Source organism: Cygnus atratus, chromosome 2 (genome assembly GCF_013377495.2).
Source record: "Cygnus atratus isolate AKBS03 ecotype Queensland, Australia chromosome 2, CAtr_DNAZoo_HiC_assembly, whole genome shotgun sequence".
NCBI lineage: Eukaryota > Metazoa > Chordata > Aves > Anseriformes > Anatidae > Cygnus > Cygnus atratus.
Window position 1 is genome coordinate 17,911,894 of NC_066363.1, and position 23,771 is coordinate 17,935,664.

At 37.5% G+C, this 23,771-nt stretch overlaps 1 protein-coding gene across 1 annotated transcript in view; it reads right to left on the bottom strand.

Moving 5' to 3' along the window:
- Nucleotides 1-19,153, bottom strand: part of MYO3A (myosin IIIA) — a 111,018-nt gene extending 91,865 nt beyond the window's left edge. The window contains exons 1-2 of the mRNA XM_035545366.1: nt 18,986-19,153; nt 14,113-14,247 (exon numbers count right to left, since the gene is read on the bottom strand). Coding sequence (XP_035401259.1) covers nt 14,113-14,247; nt 18,986-19,153 — 303 coding nt within the window. The remainder of the gene's footprint in view (nt 1-14,112; nt 14,248-18,985) is intronic.
- Between the last annotated feature and the right edge of the window lie 4,618 nt (nt 19,154-23,771).

Sequence of the window (23,771 nt, forward strand, 5' to 3'; positions counted from 1 at the left end):
AGCAGCTTGGATTCGAACAGCTACAGTAACAACTACTACAGTTACTACTTGCCCCATCCTTACAGGCTGCCTGGACAGAATTGGCTGGGTAACACCTCACATATGCACAATTTAAGGCATACACAAGTGATAGTTATGAAAAAGTAGCATTGTCCGCCTTGCTTTAATGTCTTCACACACAAGAATTTTAAAACCATCTCAGGCACTATTTTTTTTCTCTCCTGTTCTAAGATAGATCAATAAATTTCAGCTGTTTCTGAGCATGCAGTACGGCAGTGCTGCCAGCCCCTCAGCTGGCTGTACCTTTCTTTTGGTCCTGGCTTTTTTAAGAACAAAAGATCTGATTTGCTGCTGCTTTTTGTCTCTGAACTACAGAAACATGTATAAACAGGAATTTAACCCACTGTATTTTCATTGTGTAGAGATCTAGTACCTTCAAGTGGTTCTTGACAGATGCTTGGCCTAACCTACTCCTAAAAATCTCCCAGTGAGGAAGATTCCCATTTAAGCAGCCGGTGGGTTTCACTTGCCCTGTAGTCAGAGCATATTTCCTACTATCCAACCCAAATATTCCTTGCTGACAATAAAACTGCTTTACTTTTACCCTTCCCTGTAGCTTTTGAAAATAAATGATTGTTATTCTCTATTTAACATCATCTTTGACTACTGTCACGACATGCTATTTTTCTCTTTTGTGGGTTGAAAAAAAGTTAGTTGCTATAACCTTTTGAAATAATATACTCTTTCTAAACCTAGACTGTGTACAATTTGCCACTGATGTTTGTGAAACATTTTGCACAAAACTGAATATGGTATTCCTTTGGGAGTCTCATCTGGGAAAAACTGGAGAGAGCAGAAACATCTGCACTTTGTAGAGAACCCGTTCTGCAGTCCCATGGCCTAGTCAGACATATATATCCCACTTCTTCCTCCTATAGGGAGCAGTACTTTGTATGTGTCTACTGCATTTAACCCATGATTCCAGGAAGTTCCTCAGTGTGTCACAACAGGGCATCTGACACTATTCTCCAACATGCCTGTAATTCAGTTAGGTGTCCTTTTCGGACTTTTTATGCAGACTTCGTTTCCTCACCTAGGTTATTAATGAACAGAAACAGGCCAAAAGCAGATGCCCACTTGTGGTTCTCCCTGCCTGAAAGTGAACTACTTACCACTGTTCTTTGAGTAAAGTTTTATGAAAATGAGATTGGTTTATTGTTTATGTGAATTTTCTGCAATTTTTCTCATAAGAATGTCACATGGAAACACACCAAACCCTTTCAAAAGGCATAATGCCATCTATTGCTTTCCCCTTACAACACCAGTTATCCTGTTAGAGAAGAGATTTTATTAACATGAATTGTTGTGGTCCAATCCAAGCTGACCACTTTTATCATGATACTGTGTTCTAGGTATTTCTATGCTGGTTTCTATGGGTTCTGGAATCATTCTGCGTATCAAAGTTACACAGACTGCTCTATATTTCTCTATATTTCCCTACGTCATAGTTTTTCTCACTTTGTAAACACTTATTAAGTATTCTTCTACCATTTCTCTATCTTCTTAGTAACACAATCTTGTCTTTGCCATGCCACATTAATCTCTCAGACCTTATACTTAAATGCTTGTACTCTAGTTGTGCATTTTTGTTTCTCCTTTACGAACACATTCTAAAAGATTAAAAGAAACAAACCCTGATGAATTTTTACTCCTCTCTGACAGTGCTTGTATCTTTTGTCCACATCAGCTAATTTGCTACTGTGAGTTTGATGATTTCTTTCAGTAACTGCCCAACTATCCTGCTTTCCTTCATTTTTTATGCTATTGCCCTAAGCACAGTTACCTACCAGTTTCCCAAGCCAGGTAAAGCATACTTTTCTAAAGCCGGTTACTCTTACTCCACTGCTCCACCAACCTTCCTTTCCTCAGGAAAGCGAACGCAATTATCTTGGGGTCTCTCACTCAAATGTCCTTCCACCTTCAACTTTTCAAAACAGAACTTCTCCATTAGAGCAGAACCAACCTCACACAGCCATTTCCATTGTCACTTCCTTTGCCTTCTGTCTCCAAGAATTTGATGGACTCCATTTCTCACCACAGTGGCTGTCACAGTCAGTTGTGACCAGATTCATTCCTATTCTCTGCCTACAGTGTGACGTCTCTACAGCTCTCTACAGCCAAAGAGCACCTTCCACTGACAGCATCTCATACCAACTACAGACACCAAGGGTCCTTGTGTAGACTTAGAGAACCACATCAGTTTCTTCAATGAGCCAAGTGGTTCAACATGCAGCTCGTTTGTACAGCACATTTTTAATTTCACATAAAACGGAGGAAAGATGTGCACTGTGACTCCTATTTTTTTCCTAACAATAGTACAAGATAACCTATAATCCAAAGAAACCATACCAATGCTCTGGGCTTTTAGGTAAAGCTGATTGCTTTCAATTTAGCGTGAACGAGACATGTCTCTGAAAGACATCTTTCCTGAGTTATTTAGCTTCAGTGATCACAGTCCACGTGCTATTTGTAGTTTTGCTCTTTTACATCATCTAGCACCTTTACGGCTGTTAGTCACTGCCTCACAGCTGTTTGTTGCTTCTGATCTCTTCACTTTCAGTTTAGCTTTTAACTTCTCATTTTCCTTGTCAAGTTCATGCAGTGACAACACAAGCACCCAGAGGAAAAGTTTGCCTATTCCATCTCAAGCAATGGTGTCCTTCAGTCTCTTCTTTTTCTCAGTCAGAACATAGAAGTCTCCACCTCACACTGTGGCCAAAATAGAAAAGATCACATCTATGCCAATATTGCTTTTCCCTACATACAAAAGCTTTTAAAATGCAGCATTTCATGATACCACTTTTTTAGCTGCGGAAACACCAAAAAGGGAAGCTTCTTATTTTAGTGATGTTTTGCAGAGCTCATTTGTACTTTTGGACTGTATAAAAGTCATCCAAACATAACTCTAGGGCCTTAGCGTACACAAGAAACCTATTTCCCACTACATTTCCGTCCATGGATCTTTTTGCAAAATCAGCGCTAACAAGTACAAAACCGAAAAGCACTGGTCAATAAAGAGTCCAGGACTTTCTGAACAAACACAAGAGACAGCTTACCAAGATGGAACATTTTTATACAAAAACCTTACTGCAAATCATCGATTTATTTTCATTTATTATTTTACACAAGGAGCAGTGGTAAAAATAACTTTTAGAATGCAAAAACACTCATTTAGGTAGGGAGAAAAATAGGAGCCTAAGTTAGAGATCAGTAACATCAAGAGAAGCATTTCTACTGTCTGCTGCAAACTTAGATAAGACTGAAAATACAAAAAGCCTAGCGGCAAGGTGGGCTGCATAACAGCAAGCACTTCACAGCTTCTATTGCCTGCACGTTGCCCTTGTTCAGTCTTTACCAATTACGAAATGTTTCAAAGCATCTTCCTCTTCTGTAGCCTCATTTCTATATGATTTAAGGTTCAGACAGTAGTCCCAAGTACTATCATGTCCACACTACACATAATTCATTTTATGTCTGTGTTCCTAGATGAAGACAATAATTTAGTATAATTCACTGTAATTTAAATGACTGCAATCGAAATCATCCCAATTGAGTCTGAAAGCATGGCTTGGGGAAGCACGGATCGAAACAATGGGCCTTGTCTCCAGTCTCTTTTTATAAAAAGAGTGAAGCTGAAACAGACTCATCCTAAAGGCAATTCCTCTCCACTCAGCAGAGTGCAGGACAGGTCAGCTTAACCACCCTCTGGAGTTCCCTGCCTCTGTCTGGTGACTGCAAAAGCAGCTATGGTGACTCAGTAATTGTGACGGGATCCTAAACCTGCAAGAATATTGAGAAGTACATACCAAATATACAGAGAATTTTGTAAGAACCAAAAGGACTCTTAAATCAGAAGTGTTTTGTTTTAAATAAGCTACTGGAATACTTCACTCAGAGAGATTAGCTCAAACAGTTGAAATCAAAGTGCTCTGTAAACCAACCTCCCCCTGTTCACAGTGTGTATGCAAGACAGGTCTTTGCTTCCAGGGTTTGACTTCAGCTAAGCCAACATCTTTCTGAGCTGCAACAAACTGACTTTCTTTCTGGACCCTAGGAAAATTTTCGTTTTGGCAGCACTGACACCTGTCTGCTTCCTGCACATTCCAGCTCCTGGTTCATTGCTGTAGTGCTCTTCTCCCAATTTCTGCAGCCTCCAACCTCTCTGCCTGACAAATACAAAGGAGGAGGAAGCTCCCTCCCTGCAGGCAAGTTCACTTGCTCCAGTCACACCCTTTATAAAGGGACCCAACATATAAACTGAGAGCAAAGACAGAAAAAATATCACATTTGAATTTAAGTATTTAACCTTCAGCTGTCTAAAGCAAAAAGAGAAAAACCCTACCCCAAGCACTCTTATGGCTGATGCTATCCTCAACTAAAGCTAAAGAAAGCTTGGTAATCTCGGATTCAACCAATAGCTACACAAATTCATTGTGGATTTTCTTAAAATAACCTCATATCTTTAATAAAGATGTGATCAAAAATAAAATTTACAGTAAGCAAAGTAATGTTAAATATTAGAATGGGGGGCATAGTATTCACATGCTACTTAACTACATAGTGGAATAATAAGAATCTCTCTTTTTCCCTCCCCCTCTGGTAGCAAAGTTGTTAGAGATTTATCATACTAAGCTTTTTGTATTTGCTATATTCTTCAGCAATGTGGGCCATAACATATGCTCAACAGCTGCCTAAAAGATGTGGACCCTGCAAACCACAATGTAATATAAAATACTCATCTTGCAGAAAAAAATGCAAGTATTTACTAAAACTTTGAAGCATCAAATAATAGTTGTAGCCACACAACTTTGATCTTGGGAAAATGGGATATAATTCAAGAGTGAAAAATTGCTATAATTGGGAAGCAAAGAGGTACACATTAGAAATGGAGAAATCAAGGCTGATTCAGATGTGTAATGGATCAAATTATTCAATGTTGGTCAGAGTGGAGCAATTATAACCAAAGATGTTACTGAAAAATGATCCACATTGAATAATATGAAAAAGCAATTTCCAATTGTTTAATTTTTCTTCTATGTGTGTCATTTGGAAATACCTGATGTTAGACAAATCACAACTCCCTTCCCCTCCAACACTCCCCCACTGAAAAAAGGGCTGTTTGTTTTCCACTATGGTTATTTCCTGAAAGATGATTGTTTTAAAGTAAATCTCCCATCTAAAAAAAAAAAAAAAGCATACCTGCTATTATAGCATTTTATTAGACAGACCAACTTCCATCCAGTGTGTTTTCGGAACTCCACCATGTTTTCAGACCACCATAAACCTGCCTTTATTGTCTCGGATGGTAATATCTCTGTGTACAGCAACCGTGGTATCTAACAAAGAAACACTGCAAGCTTTCAAAAGGAAAACCCCAAATAAATTATGCCTCTGTACAAATCAGAAGGTCCACTATTTAACATAAAAAAGAAGTAATATGTACAGTAATGTCTTTATTGTTGCTAGATAGGCTCATCTCTTTGAAAGCCAAAATGAGACCACCAGGACCTTTCTGTGCATTCCCACAGACTCCTGTGAGTCACTCCAGACACTGTGTAAGACCCAGAGAGGCCTCCAGTTTCCATATTCCTACCCATTCCTTACAACTATTGTTATTTTAAGACAAAATCTTCACCTGATGAAGTTCAGCAGCTTCAAGAACCATACTCTTCCCCTGCTCCACACCTATGACAGGACTCCATGCCCTTTCAGACTAGGGCAGGATATGGGACTGAGGTAAAGGCATTGCATTCCTGGTCAAGGACTATTCAGATAAACAGCTTTTAAAAAAATATTGATCTGCTTACCTAGCACCGAGCTTATTAATACCCCTAAAGAGCTCATAAAATCACAATTAATGAGTCAGAAGTAAATACACTGTCACCTACTGCAAAATTTCAGGCGAGTGTAAAAGTAAACAGTTTCTTTTCCAGTTTCTTGTCTCTCCATGTTTTACACCACCCAGTCTCCCCTCCGTCAAACAGCTGAAGTCTCATCCACGTTAAACCATACAACAGTGACAGAAATATTTGGATGATGTGTCTCTATCCTTCTTAAGGTATGGTGAGGTAGGAAAGAGACCTGAGTTTCATAATACATTGTTACAGTTGTCCTGATCCTAGAAGTTCTTATTGTGCTTCTGGCAATTTCAGCCAACACATACACACACTGATACCTTGATCTTCCTTTGGATGGTGGTTGCTTCTCTTTCGTAGCAAACCTCACTGCAACCTTGAATTTTAGGGACATGGTTTAGTGGGTAATATTGGTGGTAGGGGGACAGTTGGACCAGATGATCCAGGAGGTCCTTTCCAACCTTAATGATTCTATGATTTCTATGCACTGTCAGTACATCAGCTCTCTAGTTACAAAACATCTCCCTTCCCCAATGCAATGCAGTATCTAGACCTGCTGGGATTTACATCTTTAGATGCATAACCTTACTTCACGCATAGGATACTATATGACAAAACAGAGGATTTTTTTTTTTTTTTAAATAAGGACACACTTCAGTGAGTCTCACCATATATTAGAATTAAACATGGTGTCTAAAAGGCAACATGAGAGACTTCCATGTAAAGTAGGTCAGTGAAGGATCCAAAACTATTAGCCACACTAGATTTGGGCATTAATTACTCTCATTTTTCTCAGTCTGACACATATGTAAATCATGCTGTCACTGTTCATTTATGGATCTGTGAGGAAAATTTATACACATTTCATGAATATGAATAGGGCTCTGTCTGTGACTGCAGTCAGCATTTGCAAACATTTGGAAGCATCTCATTTGCTAAACTTCTCTTTCCAAACACCAAATACAACAGCATAACAGCACAGAAGATTCACTGAAGGCCACATGCATAGCAGCAGGTATACTGCTCATCTTTCATCGTTTTATCCAGGAGTTACTGCAACACTTTCTTGAAGGTCTTGGAGACTTCTTACCCCTAACTAGCTATCTTCTACCATACATCCTTCCCTCAAATCCTCATACTGGCTGCCCCTTCTCAATTACACCAGACACGAGCTAGCTGCTTTTACTGTCAAGACCCATAGCAGTCCTAATACCTTTCCTTAGGCAGCAGCACATCTATCTTTACAATGCTGGTATCCATCACTGGCTAATTATCAACATGACATGCTTGCTCTTCTGCTTTGAAGGAGCAGCCAAAACAAAAAGAAAACTACACCACTATCCTTCAAATCCTCCTTAATAACTCTGCTGCAATGCTGACAAATGCTTGCAGATGCTTGAGATCACAACTGACTTCTGTTATCCCCTTGGATCTCTGTTTCAAAATCCATTTGCACTATCTTGTTTTAAGCTTTGATGTAAACCCCCCCGCGATGAAAACTGACTTTTAGTATTGGAGTGGAGAGAGTAACTGATATTCTACATATTGTGCTGGACTTTCCATCTCTTGGCAAATTCATGAGTGGAAATTCTTCTAAAAGATCTGCAGAGAAACATGAAGGATTTGCATTATGGACTCTCAGCTTGTTATATACTCAGCATATGTAAGTGACTTACCAGACAATGGCAACTGCCCTTATCATTGCTAATTAAGACTACACCAAAATGTCTGGCTTCTCCCCAGGCTTGCTGCTCTCTGCTAACCACACAGATTTCCTTTGAGAGTCACGTTTTGTTAGGCAGGTTTTCTCACAGTTACTAGCATTTTAGGTAGATTTTAGCTCAGGCCCGGCAAGCCACTAGAAACAATCTAGTTGCAACAGACCTGTTACCCTGGTACAGCAGACTATCAGTTTGGTATGCTGGCATTTTATTCCTTTTTTCCATATGGGACTACCTAGACAATTGTTAGAGTAGAGATTAAATGGTATCCACACAATGTATTTGTACTTTGTCTATGGTTGGGAAAAGAGTGCCATATGAACTGGAGCACTACAATTGTCTGTGTTCAGTTTAATTCAGACTCTTAGGGGTTCTATTTACTGGGTTTAATGATTTTGTTCTTCCTTAGAAAAAGAAACACAAATAGAAGTGTCCCATGGATTTAAAATGATAATTTAAATATTTATACATTTTAAAAGTTCCCTCCTTTAACTTTAAAAGATCAAAGTAACAATTTTGATTTACTTCATGCAGATTTTAAATCAGCAAATACAGCTGCCAACTGGATAGCAATAATCCTTCATGATAATCCTGTAATTCTTTTGAGTTATCAGCGTCTGATCAGCAAGTTCAATTAACATCAAGAAACACACAGAAGATCAAAAAAGTATACCAATTGGCCTGTAACAATGTAGAATGATACAAATTATCGTTTTGTTTCTCTATTTCTTTAATCCTTTAATTTTCTCACCTTAAAAGGTTGAAGGAATGGAAAAGGCTAATGTCACTTTAGAGAAGCAGGTTACAAAGCACAAGCTATTCTATACTTTCACATGATTACTCCACCGAAGATTACAGTGACACAAGAAAAGGTTCTACATGAGAACAAAAATTAATCAGGTAGATTTCAATCTGGAATGTGCATAAATGATATCCATACAGACTGCACTACCTCAAGTGCTGTTGCACTACTCAAGTATTGTTTGTGAAGGTACTTTTTAGTATTAGAGCTGATCAGAAAACAGAGCATGCAGTCAACTGGAGATTTTAACATATTCTTCCTTTGAAACTTCTTACCATAAATTCAAAAATATTTTGATTTGGAAATGTTTTCACAGCATTGAAAACAGTGTATTCTAGTATGTGGAATATTATACACAGTAATAATTATATAATAATGACAAAATTAAAATTGCATGCTCTAAGAGGAGACTGCAGAGCATGACAGTACATCATCAGGTTTAGTGTGAGCATATACGGACACTAAACAGAATAGGCAGGGACACTTAATACAACCTGTTTGCTGGACAGCATGAGGGAAATGGACTGCAGAAATTGGACAGACTCACGCTGTGCTACATGGACCGTTAGTCTAACTCAGTAGGGCACCGCAAATATTCTTAAAATGTTCACATACACACATGGAGGACCAAAACACACAAAAAAAATGCTTTGACAGTCTTCTTGAAGTTCAGCACAGTCAAAGGTATTTATTTCTATAACTTCTTAGCAATTTCCTCCACCAATCATTTTTATGCTTTTATTTTCCTACCTTAAAATGTAGAGGGAATAGAAAAGGCTAACATGCCACTGTCTTTAGAGAAGCAGGTTCCAAGCACAAACTGTTCTGCACTTTCACATGATTTCTCTGCCAAAGATCACACTAGAATAAGAACACGAGAGGTTCCTACAAAATATTTTGATATTACAAAACAGCATGTTTGGATGGGAAGTTGCTCCAAATGTCTTCCCCTACCAGGCTGTTCTAACTCAAAACGAAACAGAATTATCTTCTTACTATAAAAATAAAAATAATGGATGTTTTTCCTATTTCCTAAGCACAAAAAGATACTGAGAATGGTAAAAAAAATAAAATAGATCACTTATGTGACTCACAAACCCAAACATATCCCAAATATGACAAGCATAACTGTGTGTCTTTTGGAGACAGACTGAGATGATTCTTAAAGTTCTACCTGATCTGTGTAGGAAATGAACTATAAAAATAAGTTGCATTATGGTTCTTGGCCTCTGGCTGACAGCAGTAAAAGCTGTATAATACCTACTATTTACCTTGCTGTTGTACTTTCAGCCTTCAGTCTTGGTAGTTCTTTGCAGCATGTTTCAGGCAAGGGCTGTGCTACTTGTTCTCCCCACCTGCCCTTAACCTGCACGCTTTACCTGTAAGATCCAATATGATGTGCCCCTCTGTTCCATCTTCCATCAGCTGATTTCCAGTTACCTCAGATCTATTCCCTTCCTAATTAACAGCCATAGCTGAAACAAATGGGTTATAGCACACTCTGCCTTAGCCGTGCCATCATGCTGATGCCTGCTGACACAAAACTGTTAGGCTGATTCATCCCAAGTATAATACTTAAGTGGTTTCTTTTCAACACAGACTCAATAGGCCAATTTCTTCTGCCTACATCTCTGGAAACACATGACAAAGCTTAAAAAAAAAACTGGCAAGAATCCTCTCTAGCAATATTCTTTATTATAAATGTGATTCAAACAGCATCCACACAGGGGCAGATGTTCAGCCTAAGTGCAGCCTACAGAGAGAAAGGCATTACTGAACTGAGTCAACACTACTGTTATACCATATAGATCTATTTTTACATCTATACATTCATTTTTACATCTAACATTCATTTCTGTAGGTGGTTTCCTTAAAAACAGTGAATTGAGCAAGTTTGAGCAAGCTTTTATTATTTATTTATTTTTGTAATAAAGTAACCTAACCACATAAAACACTCTTGCATTGTTTTCTTTTAGTTTATTATTTAGTTAATTCTTATTCTATACCAGTCTCAAATTTAGGTCCACATGTGTTAAGATAAACACTATATGGTAACTTTATTTTCCTACAAATACTCTGCTAGAATGTCAAATACAGAAAAAGTGTTATGAGAAAAGATTGTTCAATTTTATTTTGCCATGTAATCATTATGCAAGTTTTTTAGCTGATTAGACCTACACTAAAAGGCTAAATCAAAGTAGGAGATTGACTACATCTCTCTTGATACTTTATTACATCAAGAAAGTAATTGTTTCTTAATTGTTTCTTTTAACAGATTTTTTTTTAAATGAGCAAATGAGCAATAGCTCCTGTTCTGCCAGAAGGGCATTTCCAGCTCACAGCACTGCAACTTCAAAAAGCTTTACAAGATCATTTAGGTAATCCACACATCAGCACAGAGACACAGCAATACAACAAAGAAAATGAAATTATAATATTCAACAGAAAACTAGGAATTTCACTTCAAATTAGAAAAATATTTTTTATAAAGATACATGCTATTAGGCAACTATTAAGTGAGGAGATTAGGAAAAAATATTATGTTTACCCAGGATTACCCTGCAACAGATCTTTCCCATCACTTTGAAGCAACTGGTTTTGGTGCCTACAGAAACAGAAACTGTCAGATGACCTAAACCAATAGGTGAGATTCTAATACCATTTAGTTGTAGGTAAGTAATTCTTGATTGTCATCTATTTTAATGATTTCTATTCAGAAGACAGTATATTCAACCTGAATTGTGAATCCAGTGCCTCTCTGTTGAGATCTTCACCAAAAGGCCTTACAGGAAGCAGCAAATAAAAATTATAATTTTAGATAAAAATTGAATGTACAGCTATCTTGTCCTGGAATTTGAGAGCACAGGTTCAATAAGTAACAAGTCAAGTAAAGGTAGATTAATCCTGGAAAACAGAGATGAAAAGTGGGGTGGACTATCTTACACCAAGACATCAATAACCTCATCATAAACCCATCCAAGATCTTTTCCAGTGTCCAGAATATCTAATAACTTATTACCAATATGACCGTTTTATGATAATTCACACATTTGGGACTAAAAAATCTCACAAGAACCCTTTACAACACTATAGACAGTCTTTTTGGCTACTTGGCCAGTTCTGGCCTCAAAACTGGACCTCACAGCCACTTGCCTTAGCTTAGTACAAATTCAGATAGTACCTTTTTCCTCCCCCAAAACCAAGCACGATCAAGTGCAATATAAAAAAAAACTACAGAGAACTATGGGGTACATCAAAAATCATCATACTGTAGTCTTTCAGATGAATTTCATGGTGATGAATCTGATCTCCATGATGAGAACAGTTTTGCACATAGCTGTACTACCTTATTTCCATTTAACCATACCAGAACTGTTTAATCCTTGGCAGAAGGATTAGGCCAGCTATTTGAGCTTCAGAAATGGACACACAGACATATATGTCTATATGCAATCACCTTTCTCTACAGTTACCTTCCTTCCATAACAGAGGTACCACTTCTAGTTCAGAAAAATCTCTGAACTCTCAGTTGCTGAACTGCTAGGAGAGCATTTTACAGAATTCTCCCATGCTTCATAAGGAATCCTGTTACTGATTTGCTTTGTCCCATAATATTCCACAGGTATCTACAGCTGACCCCAGTCAGACAGAGGATACAGGCTAGATGGACCTTCATCCGATTAAAACAAATATCCACACAGGAGCAGCCATACTCTGTCACATTCACATGCAACAGTGATAGTTTTATGTGACTGTTATACTAGAAATGTGTAAGAATTTGACAGTACAATTCATATAAACAATGCCTAAAACAGAATTAAGAAAAAAGAAACCTGAAAACTATCTTCCCAGATGAGCTTGTTGTTATGTACTATGGGACATGCCTTTGAGAACTGAGGATTTCCCTCTTCAGGAAAAAAATTATTTCATCGCAACTACATAGGTAGAGTCAAATAATCCAAAACCAGCAAACAAACAACAACAAAAAAATACAAATCCAAACCAAACCAACAAACAAAACAAAACAAACAGACTCCGAAGCAATGGAAACAGAAGTCTCTATAAGCTAAAGACTAATTGCTGCCGTTATGAATTTATACAGATATTAGTTAAAAAAAAAAAACAACAAAAGAAACAATACCAACAAACAACACACAAAACAAAATAACAACAAAAAAATCACTCATAAATTTTAAGACACCTATATAGCTACTGTGAAAAAACGATCTGCAATGGCCCTGTAAAACTGCATACAAGCTGGAAGGAAGGTGACGCGTCAGAGGAAGCTATGCCATAACAGGTTTCTTTCACAGACCTTTGTATTAGACATACAGTTTCACCAAAGTCACTGCTGGAAATTAGTTTTCTGCTCATGTATACATACACATACACACACCAACTGAAATCCTTTGTACACGTGGATCTCCATGTGCAGTGACAGAAAGCATCCAAGACTATTGCACCCAACCCACAGTGGCGCTTGCACATGTGCAGCGTGGCATGTGAAGAGTAAATATAAAACTTGTACTCCAGATGTAGCTTGTGTTCTTCACATCAATAAAATAAATCCATTCAAAATATAAAAGTTAAAATATAAACACTTGACTGTTCCTCACAGTCTGTTCTATCCTGGCTGTTTGGCACCCATCCTTTACAGGCCAGAAGTTTCACAGATGGAGTCTCAAATGCCCAGCAGACACAACAGAAGCTTGATTTTTCAAAGATGCTCACTACACAAAAGGCTGACATCTTTTGATGTCAGTCTAACCTAACAATTTATTATCAATTCTAGTGCAAACTGTCCTGAAAACATATTCCCAATGCAATTCAGAATTTGGAAAAGCTTTAGAAGTTAGGCTTTTTTTTTTTTTTTTTTTTTTTTTTTTTTTTTTTTAGAGCTTGTTTTCAGGATTAGGTAACACTTATCTGAGATATTTGGCAGAAGGATTACATTCGTGTAGCTGGCATTATAAAATACCACCAATTCTTCAATCTCAACCTTATCAAACAATGACAAACATCAGCAAGGAAGTTTTTGCTGAACAGATTATAGTGAACCTATGAAAATAGTAGTGATCAAGTTCTTTGCTCCTAGATTAGTCGAAATTAAAGACTGAAACACATAAATTACAGGCCTTACCTTGCTCTCATTCCATTTGGGAAATCCTGCTGCTTTCAACAGTATTTGGCAATTAGAACAGGCTACTACTTGTTCAGTCTACTTGTTTATCTGTCTTATTTGTACATTTATGTGCATAAAAAAAACATAATTCATTTCTACCATTTATTTTTGAAAAAAATCATCATAGCAGTTACTTTACCTGTTATATCATATCTTAGTCATATTTAAACAAATACTACAGAAGGAAGATTCCCATGACACACTTTTTGTCAAAGAAAGATCTAAAGTAGCAAATCCTATCAAGTCCTATTAGCATTTACATCCTAATTCTGAAGGCACAGTACTAGCCATATAAAATACCTAACAAGAATAGTGAAATCAGAGCAGAACATTAATTCAAAACACTGAAAAAAACTAAATAACAGTATTTATCACTTCACATGCAACCACTCTAAAGAAAGCCATCAAACAAATAACTTGCATCTCATTCATTGTGTTCATACTCAACATAAGAATGCTGACTTGAAGAAATTTTTTTCCCAAATTATTTACCTCAAGAACAAGCCAAAGCTGGTCTCCATTTTTCACATCTTTCTTATAGTACATGCCATAGAATTTGACTACATTGGGATGATCAGAGAGAGCTTTCAAAATGTTGTACTCAGCTTCAATTTCTTCATCAATATCCTGGGATCACAAATGAGAAATACATAGCAGTTAATAAATAATAAGAGCAATTAAAAAACAAAACAAAAAAACCACACGGTTCTTAGGCTATTCAAATCTAGTTTGAAATAATGCAAAGAGAAAAAATAATAAATAAATCCAAGTATTAATGTGCCATTTGCAGAGCTACAAAGCTTGGTTTTGTTTACTTAATGAAAGTCACATCTTTTTTTTTTTCCTTGGTCTTCTGCCTATTCAACTAACAAATGCATGGGGTATGGCAGAGAAGCTCTCAGAAGAATGGGCAAAGAACATTTCAAGTTGAAGCCTGTGCAATCCACAAGTGTATAGGTGCAGACTGATGAGTGCATGCAGATGCCTTGGGAAGTCACCAGTTACTTCTCCAGTCTCAAGGCTATTGCCAGCCAGAGATGGTGCAGCTGGAACTACCTTGCTACCTCTCTGTTCACAAACGAGTATGACTGCAGCCCCATCTTACTCATTTATCATTCCACTTTCTGGAATCATCTGTGAATTCTTCTCATTTTCTGCTATCATAGAAATTGGTGATATCCATGATTTCTTCAGCTTTTCCAATGAGCTGAGTAGTGGCATTTTGGTCAGTATGTTTTATTGTTGTTTTGTTTTTAAACAGACCTCATGTTTCTTACATAGCGAGGCAAGTCCATTTGGAGGCAAGACCTGACAAATGATTGTCATCACACGCACCAGGGGCTGTGCAAGGCCCTTCAGGCCAAATACAGATGCTAGCAACTATGGGCACTGGACAAGTCAGGTAACCCCTTTCACCTATGCACTAAAAGAGCCCATTGAGGGATGTTTTCAGACTGCTTCCATCATGCTGAGAAAACATTCAGTCCATCCGGGCCACATTCTGCCATGTAGAGGCAGAATAGCTGCAGCCATTTTCCCTGCATTGTTTAGATCTTGAAAAAGTATGGGCAGCAAACCTGTTACCAAATTTAAAGTGCTTTTAATACAATTTGCTATTTACACACAAAAAGAAATAGATGACAAATCACTTGTAGAGGGAGGCTACTCATGAAGTGCACTATCCATATGAATGGATTTCATATCAAAGAAAGGCACCTACTCAGTGCTGAAAACCTTTATCACCTGCCTCACCACCACCAAATGGAAGTGACTATTGGGGAGAAAAGGGATGCTTTGTAGTCCTAGTGAATGAAAATCATCATTTTGTTCACAACATAAGACACCTGTGCCTAAGAGGACACCTGACCTATGCAGATCTCTCCAACACTAAATCCAAGTAAAGCTCCCCATGTTAGCCTTGGGCTATTTTTCTTGACAGACCTCAATGAACTTCCTTTGTCACCAGTATCTTCAGGAATTGGGTTGTTAAACTTTCACATTGAGCTTACATGAGTAAGTCTCCTTACAAGGAAAAGCTTTAGAGATTATTTTTTTTTGGGGGGGAGGGGGGGGGGGGGGGAGGGGAGAGGAGGAAGCAGCAGAAGTTTTCCTCTATTTCAAAAAAGAAGGAATTCACTCTAAGAGAATTTTCCCACAAGCACAACACAACATAGCCAAAAAAATAATGCGGAAGGAAGAAACAACCAAGGTACTGGAGGGAACAGAGGGACAAAAATGGAAAGAGACAAAGAGGCAATGAGAGAGAGAGAGCATCTGGTAAAAACAAAAGGACAAACTGAAAAGAAATAAAGTCAAAACCAAAATACACACAACGCATACAATAGACCTAGATGCCTTGGGGAAATTGGAAGAGAATTACCCACGGTCCCACTGTGATGTAATAGATGTTTGTCTCCTGAGGGGTACTCAGATTTTGAAATTTTTACCAATATGAGGAGAAATGAAAAGAGGAAGAGTGAAATGAATAGAATACTTATTCTATGCTTACTAGAAAGAAAAATCTTCCTTTGCATTTTATGAAGGAAGACAACTTGATATATTTGGTTGAATTTAACATATTTACCTGCATAAAACATAGCTAAAGGGAGAGCCTCTTCTAGAAACAGTAGATGGAATATTTTCATGGTAACTTAAATGTAAGATATTTTGGGTAAGAGTCTTAAAGTTCACTGGTGCTTACTTATAGCCCTAAGGACAAGACTAAGATTGTTCTCAGTTCCATCTTCATATACAGTCATTTCAACACCTTTGCTTTCTTGTTTCAGTGTCAAAAAATCTGAGATGTTATTTAACATAAAGAATCTAGAAGCTCTAAAAAGATTAAATGTGAAATGCTTATTTCAGTTTCATATCACCCACGATAATGTAGTTTCTTAAATTGGTATTTCCAGATTGAATTAAGTAATATAAAATCATATTTTTGCTCTAGTCTTCAGTCCACCTCTTTTAGGTTGCGCATTTCTGAAACCATCTTTAAAGAAAAAAATAGTAAAATTTAAAGAAAACATATAAAGTACCTTTTTCATCATTGCAATGGCTCCCTCTGCAGCCATTAATAATACTTTCAGTTTAAACAAAAAGGTCTGGTTTTATAACTTTCACTCTATTTCTAATATTGGATTGCCATTTTATTACCAACATGGAGATACAGCAGCTACTTCAGACCTCCTGTGAATAGGAGGGGGAAAAGAAGAGTGGTATTCTTAGAATAAAAAGGAGAATATACTCAGTTAAGAATTCAAGCCTTGTACGCTGATGTTGACTGAATTATTGACTTTCCATTACTTATCAGTATCCTCAGCTCACTTGTTTGCACACTGAAAAAAAACACCTTTAATATAGGCAATAAAAAAATCCATGAGAATATTTGACAAGAGAAAAATCTAGTTTTAAAACAAAACTAGAATTTTAACATAAGTCGATGCCTTTTTTGAATAATATCGGGGTATGCTGAAAAAGAAATTTCTCAGTGCTTTCAGTTCAACATTCTCAGTTCATGGAAATTCTGGGTGACAACTTACAGGGTTTTCAGCAGCTGAGATGAACAAAAGTTTAAAAGTCTCAACTGATCAAGAAGAAAATTTTAAACTAGATGTTTTTACAAAGAAACAAGAAAAAATGGAACTTTTAAATCAACTATTTCATTACAATTGGGAATCTGTTATACCTAGATTTTTTTTTCTTTCTTCTGTTTCTGATGTAGTATCTGTACCCATTGTTTTTACTTCTTCTGGCTTCTTCACATGCTACTCCCTTATCTCCTATTTAATCTGTTTCTCTTTCCTTTAGCATCATCTTTACTTCTTCTTCTTTCTCTCTCTATTTTCATCTTCTACCCTTTTCTTATAGCCTCTAAAGCGCATAGAATGTTGAAACTTTACCTGATTCCTTCAGAACCAGTTGCCTGTTAAGAACCATTCCTGAACACTTGCAAAACAGATTAAAGCAGAAACATTTCCTGCCATACTGGCATTAGATGAACACCAACTGCAAGAAAGTCTTCTATTCATTGTAAACGTGCAAACTTTGTTTACAGAAAGCGACAGAGTCCAGAGTTTCCAATGCATCTGAATTCACCAAGAGCCTTACTGCTCAGCTGCAAACCACGTTTACTTTGGGAGAGGTACGTGATACTGCATTGAGGTTAGCCTCCTTTTGTTACTTTGAAAGTACACTGAAATGAAAAGCAGATTAACAGGAAACACAACAAACATAATGCAAGACAGTATGTTTTCACATTTTGTGGACATGAAGACCACGGGAACATAATGAGACATGGTGTGACACACAGTGTTTCATACAGCACAGCGTGCTTTTCTCCAGCTGCCCAGAGAATTGTGCACTGGAAGCACATGCCTCATGTCGAAGCATATGATGTAGCAGGGTCACAGAGCCAGACTGTGGATGGGACTGGATCCTTGCTGCTATGCAGTCCACAGCTTGTGCTCACACACCGCAGCATCTGCTACGCAAGACCTATGAGCCCAACAGAAATTCTAACACTGTGCTGAGAGTGCAAAAGGTGAGCTCAAAGGGGCCACTTCAAAAAAGGAACAGCTCCTTGTCCGTGTTTAGCAGGTTACTGTTCTCAAGAACGATCTCACGCCACATGCAGCCATCACTGAAGTCAATGGAGTTCACCTTCTAAACCAGACTAACATTCTTCCTTACTCTTTGAGCATTAATCTGTCACCCAACAAATCTCAGTTATTGAGTACAAAAACCCTCTAATACATAATTCCACATCCCCATCAGCCGGTGCTTTGTGTGTAGGAGTTACTGCTTTTGTATTTTCCATTTGAAAAGATGGATCTCTAAGTGTTTTGGCACATTCTGAAAATACAGAACCAATAATAACAAAAAAAAAAGTATGTTGTTTTATTTTTAAAGTGTCACTCATAGCACTTAACTCAGCTAAAAGCACATACTCAAAATAGATGCTTGAAGGGACGTCTAAGACGCTTAAAAATGCATAGCTTCCTTACTGGCTAGCACATCAAAAGAAGGAAAAGGAACAACAATAAAACTATAAGAAGCTAGGACTCTGGTATTTAAAAGGAAAATAAGCAGGTCTATAGTTGAAATTAAAAGATAAGCAGGGCGCAACCAAAAGTAATAGAGTTTAGGTCTACTTCTGACTTCTACCGTATGCAACCACTTCCAAGATCACTCATCATACAGAAAAAATGCAGTGATATCTAGAAAATACATTTCACTTTGCAGGTTGGAGCTATCAATTCTAATGTAAATGACCTATTGAGATTGTAAGAAAAAGAAAAAACACTACATAATAAATTCAGTTACAATTAAATAAGTACAAACACAAGTAATTTAAGTAGCTTACGTGAACAGGATCCAAGATTTTGACTGCTGCTTTGCTGCCATTTTTCTTATTTAATACTTTGAAAACTTTTCCATATGTTCCTTTGCCAATAGTCTCAATTATTTCCCAGGTATCTGAGGGGTCGGGAAAGCTATCAAATATGATTGTTTTCCCAGTCAGAGGAAGCATCTCAAATGATGGCTCCTAGGAAACATTAAAAATTTCAGCAATCAGTGAACAAATGATTATTCTCAATTGTTTTCCTACAAATATGAAAATAAATACATATTCCAATCTCTAACACTAGAATTATTTTTTTTCTCCATGTAGTGTACATGCACTGAAAGCATAACAAACAAGAAAGTTTGCAATTAATACAGGTACTTAACATGGTCAACACATTATCAAATTAGTACAAATGATCATTTGAATTTCCCTTAATTTCTGGCTTGAGTGAAGTCAGTAGAAGCTTTCCCACAATGAAACTAAAATGCAACTCTAGGATTTTTTATTTTTTTATTTTTTATTTTTAAGGGGCAGGGCAATGGGAGTCAAGCTCAGAGATTACTGCTGCATAAAATTGAGAGGAATCCTACTCTTAGCATTTGAATTTTTATATAGAACTGAGCCAAGCAGACTAAGTGGTAGATCTTTTCACAATATTATGGTCTTCTGACAAGCAAGCATTCAGTCATGGAAGATGTGTTTACTGGTGTACATTCATTAATGCACCTATTTTACACACTGTACGGGAAACACTGCACCTATGCCCTGGTCAGCGATGGATACAAGTCACTAGCACATGCTTTTATACCAACTATCCAGCATCTAAGCGTTAAAAAACAAGACACAAACAAACCAGAAACTCCCACCTTTACTGTTTTTTTAGGAACAGGCAAAAACCTAGTAGAGGGGTGTTAAAAATTATGTTCTTGTATTCCTAATTGCAGAGCCAAGACTGAAAAATGAAAGGGGCAGACGAGGGCAGCCTCAAACCCTTACTGAGTAAGGACATAACAAATAAGCAAGCTTTGGAGAGTCATTTTCATACACTCATTTTTTAAGTTTTGCAGCCTGTTTTAAGAGTATTATATCAATTTAATTATTTTTGGATTTTTCATTTTCAACAGCATACATCCATACACGATGCAATTTATATCATGATACGCCAGTTACTGAAATAGTATTATACTGCACTTTTCTGATAACGTACAGAATACCTTCAATTTCAGCTTCATTTTTGCCTTCCAGCATACTCATCATACTTTCTTTATTCATCTGCTTATTCATATAACCACGCTATAAATGCGGTATGTATACCCCCTAGAAGCCGCTGAAATGGACTGCTACACAAACTTATGTTGTATCAGCTCTTTAAATTATCCAGTATGCACATTGGCACATTGCACGCATTCAGACAAGTTTTCTAGCTCTCCTGGGGAACTTGAGGTTCAGAATTCTTCCCATTGTTCTGCTCTTGGCTGATTAACTCACTCATCACTGAGAAGATAGGGTTTCCTTCTCCCCTTCTCCCTTTTTTTTCCCCTTAGTTTTAAATACACACGTGACTGTTACCAGTTTCTACATGAGCTCACGGCAGCAAAGTAAAGTAATACCCTCTTAACACCAGGAAACCCACAGAAGTCTGTTGCCTACTGAACACTGTGACCGTGGCCCATCACCTTGACTTCAATGCCTGTAGGAACAAAATGACCCAGTTTTACCCGTCATAATAAAATCTCCCTTAACACAAATGCAAGTTAAGGTCAAAGCAATGGCAGGAGATCAAGACGTAGAAACCTAATATGCAAATCCCCTGCAAATCCTATTACAGATTCAAGATTTCCTCTTTCCTCCTGTACACCTCTGCTGCTTGGATTCCTATAAGCACAGCCCAGTTGGGAGATTGACTGCAGTCTCTTCTAATGCATAACCTTTCCACCTCGTGCCTACTATTTATCCATGCCTTGAGAGCTTTACTGTTTCCAGGCAAAGCCTCCTCTTTCCCAGAAAGCGAGCACAATTTATAACATTTTGGTCAAGGATTTTTTTTCTTTTCCATAGAACAGTGTTCAAATAAAACTGTAATGCTTATCTTTTCTTAAAAACAAACAAAAAACAAAAGACCACTTTATAGGTATATGCAAATGCTTTATAGTTTGCTCTTAATTGTGACAATTATTGATTCCAATTATTAAATTGAGAACAATTTATTTGGGGCATGACAGTGAGATTGGATTCATAATCCCAAACTTTTGTTTTGGGAGACATGACAACGATGAAATTTCTGTCTGAGCCTAAGTTTTTAGAACAGTAGTCAACTGTTTGCTTAAAGTTTTACTGAATACTCAATACATAATGGATGATTTTCTAGAAAAAAAGGTGGAGAGCAATCAATGGACACCTTCTTAAGAACCAAGACGCCCAAATCATTTTGCGTGTACACATACTCCAATATATTTTCTACAGAATAAATAGTTTTCCATCAAACTCTAGGTCCTGCTAGGTCTCACATTGCAAGAACATGCAGCAAGCATCCCCGACCCAAGCAGCTTACAGGAGATATGCAGAAGTTATGAAAGGAAGAATCATTTCTTTCCATTCAAAAATGAGTACCGAAGATGAAGGAGGGATTCAAAGATTCAAATACGTATCCTGTGCCTGAGCCACGCAGGGAACTCTGATACCCTGAACCTCAAAATACATCCTTAATCAAAGGTCCACCCTGCCACACAGGGATTTCGCAGCAAAGGGTATATTCTAAGAAAAACACCCATCAAAAACAGCAGCTTCAGCCGGCTTCTCAGGTTCCATTCATTTCCTACAGATTAACAGAATGCAGCTGAAATTAATTGACTCCCTGGATCACTTGCGTATTTGTCTGCGGAGACTAGTGCAAGGAGAACTGTGAAAGGACTGAGGAAACATGCTCCTGCAGGTGTTACTGGCTACTAGAAATCAGTGCCAGAGACACTGCCACATGCTTTTTCCTCTACAAACCAGACCAGTTACACTTTTGCTTAAGTCACCACATACTTACCAATAACACATTCAATAACTGCCATGCTTAGTTCAATAATTTAAAGCGCCTATTCCTGATAGAATTATTTTAATCCTTTGTCGTTTGATTTGCAGCTTCAAAATCACGACTTGAATAAGTTATATTGAACATATTTCCTCACTTCCACTGTGTTTAAAAACAAGCCTCTGCAGATAAATTGTTTAGCTTCCACTTCTGTTATTAGAAATATATTAAACCGAATGATTTCAAGTGTTCTGTTCTGAGCTATGAACAGTGTTTTATTGCATCTCAGTGAAGTTGAGACAGCTGATAATGATATAACCTCATATTTCAGCAATAAATAGGACTGTCTCTGGAATACGTCTGGATGCTTCAATAACTGGGTAATTTATCATACCTCTCACTATTAAAATTTTTCTTTAAAAACAGCTTATGGCTTGATTCAAGCTTCTGAGCTAGGAATGTACCCTCAAACCTCTATAAAAACTCTTTAAAATACCTCTGGTGTGCTCAAAAAATTACTAAATTTAGGGCTTCCAGAAAGAAAAACGATAGGTTGAGGAATTCCTGGACAAGGCGGCAATTTATTTTTTTCATTGCTTGTGGGTTTTCTGTTTGTTTTGATAAAGGTAGGATGTGGTGTCAGTGATCTGATCACAGTTGTAACAATAAATTGGGAGAGATTTTTTTCAGATAAGCTAGCTTTATATGATTTTTAGCTTTGTAGGTGATATCAAACATACACACTCCATTCAGCAGACCTCAGGCATCACGTTAGAGACATCCAGAAATGCCCCACTCAGCTCACTGAATTCTCCATCATTTTCAATATCTAGCTAGTTTGGAGAGGGAAGGGGAAGGGGCAGCCTCATGAAGAACGCAGTATATCTCCTGTAGGCCATCAGATTGCTGCAATGGCAATTCAGTGAAGCACATTCATCACACCTGAAACTTGAGACACATACCAATTACACTACCGAGGGCTTTATGGTCAAGGCCACAGAGCATTACAGATGATGGTGTCAAGTGGGAATAAGCAATAGTTTTTGCTTCTGCAACTTGAGCTTCAAGCACAACAGAGCCTGAATTTCATAAAGAATGCTACAGCTCAGCCCAATATTTTTACTATTAAAAAAATAAATAAATCTGTATTTCAGCACTCATAAGTTTGTCACTGTTTAAGACCATGGAAGTTTGCAACTTCCTTCCTCCATCCCCCAAACAGTTTCTGACCGGACCTCCATCTCACTTAGATGAAAGCATATCGATTTGCTCAATAAGGAGCTGATAAAACAAGTGGGGCACCTCTTCTCATCCTTCTCCATAAAGGGAGCCCAGATGATTAACAAAGCAGGTATTTATTCATTTGTGACTAAAATGAAGCCAACCTTAAGGTTCCCACCAGCATCTTGTCTCCAGGCTACCAAAATCTTCTGTTTAGTGGTCTTGAAAATTAGAACTGCAACCTCACAGATCCAGTTGAAAACACAGCTACTGAAGTGGTCTTTGATCTCTCATTTTATTTGTCTACATCGCTCCCCCTCTCCCACTGCAAACACTGCATGTGTTTAACCAGACAGCTCCTGCACATATGGTGACCCTACCCTGTAATCTGCCAAACAGATTCACATTTGTCACAGGATGTAGATGTCAGGAGCAAACAACACTAGCTTACGTTGCCCATTGGATCTGTTTCCCCACATGGAGGTGATACTTTCAGTCTGTTACATACTTCCTATAGTATATACTATAGTATATAGTACTTTCTATACTTTCTATATATAC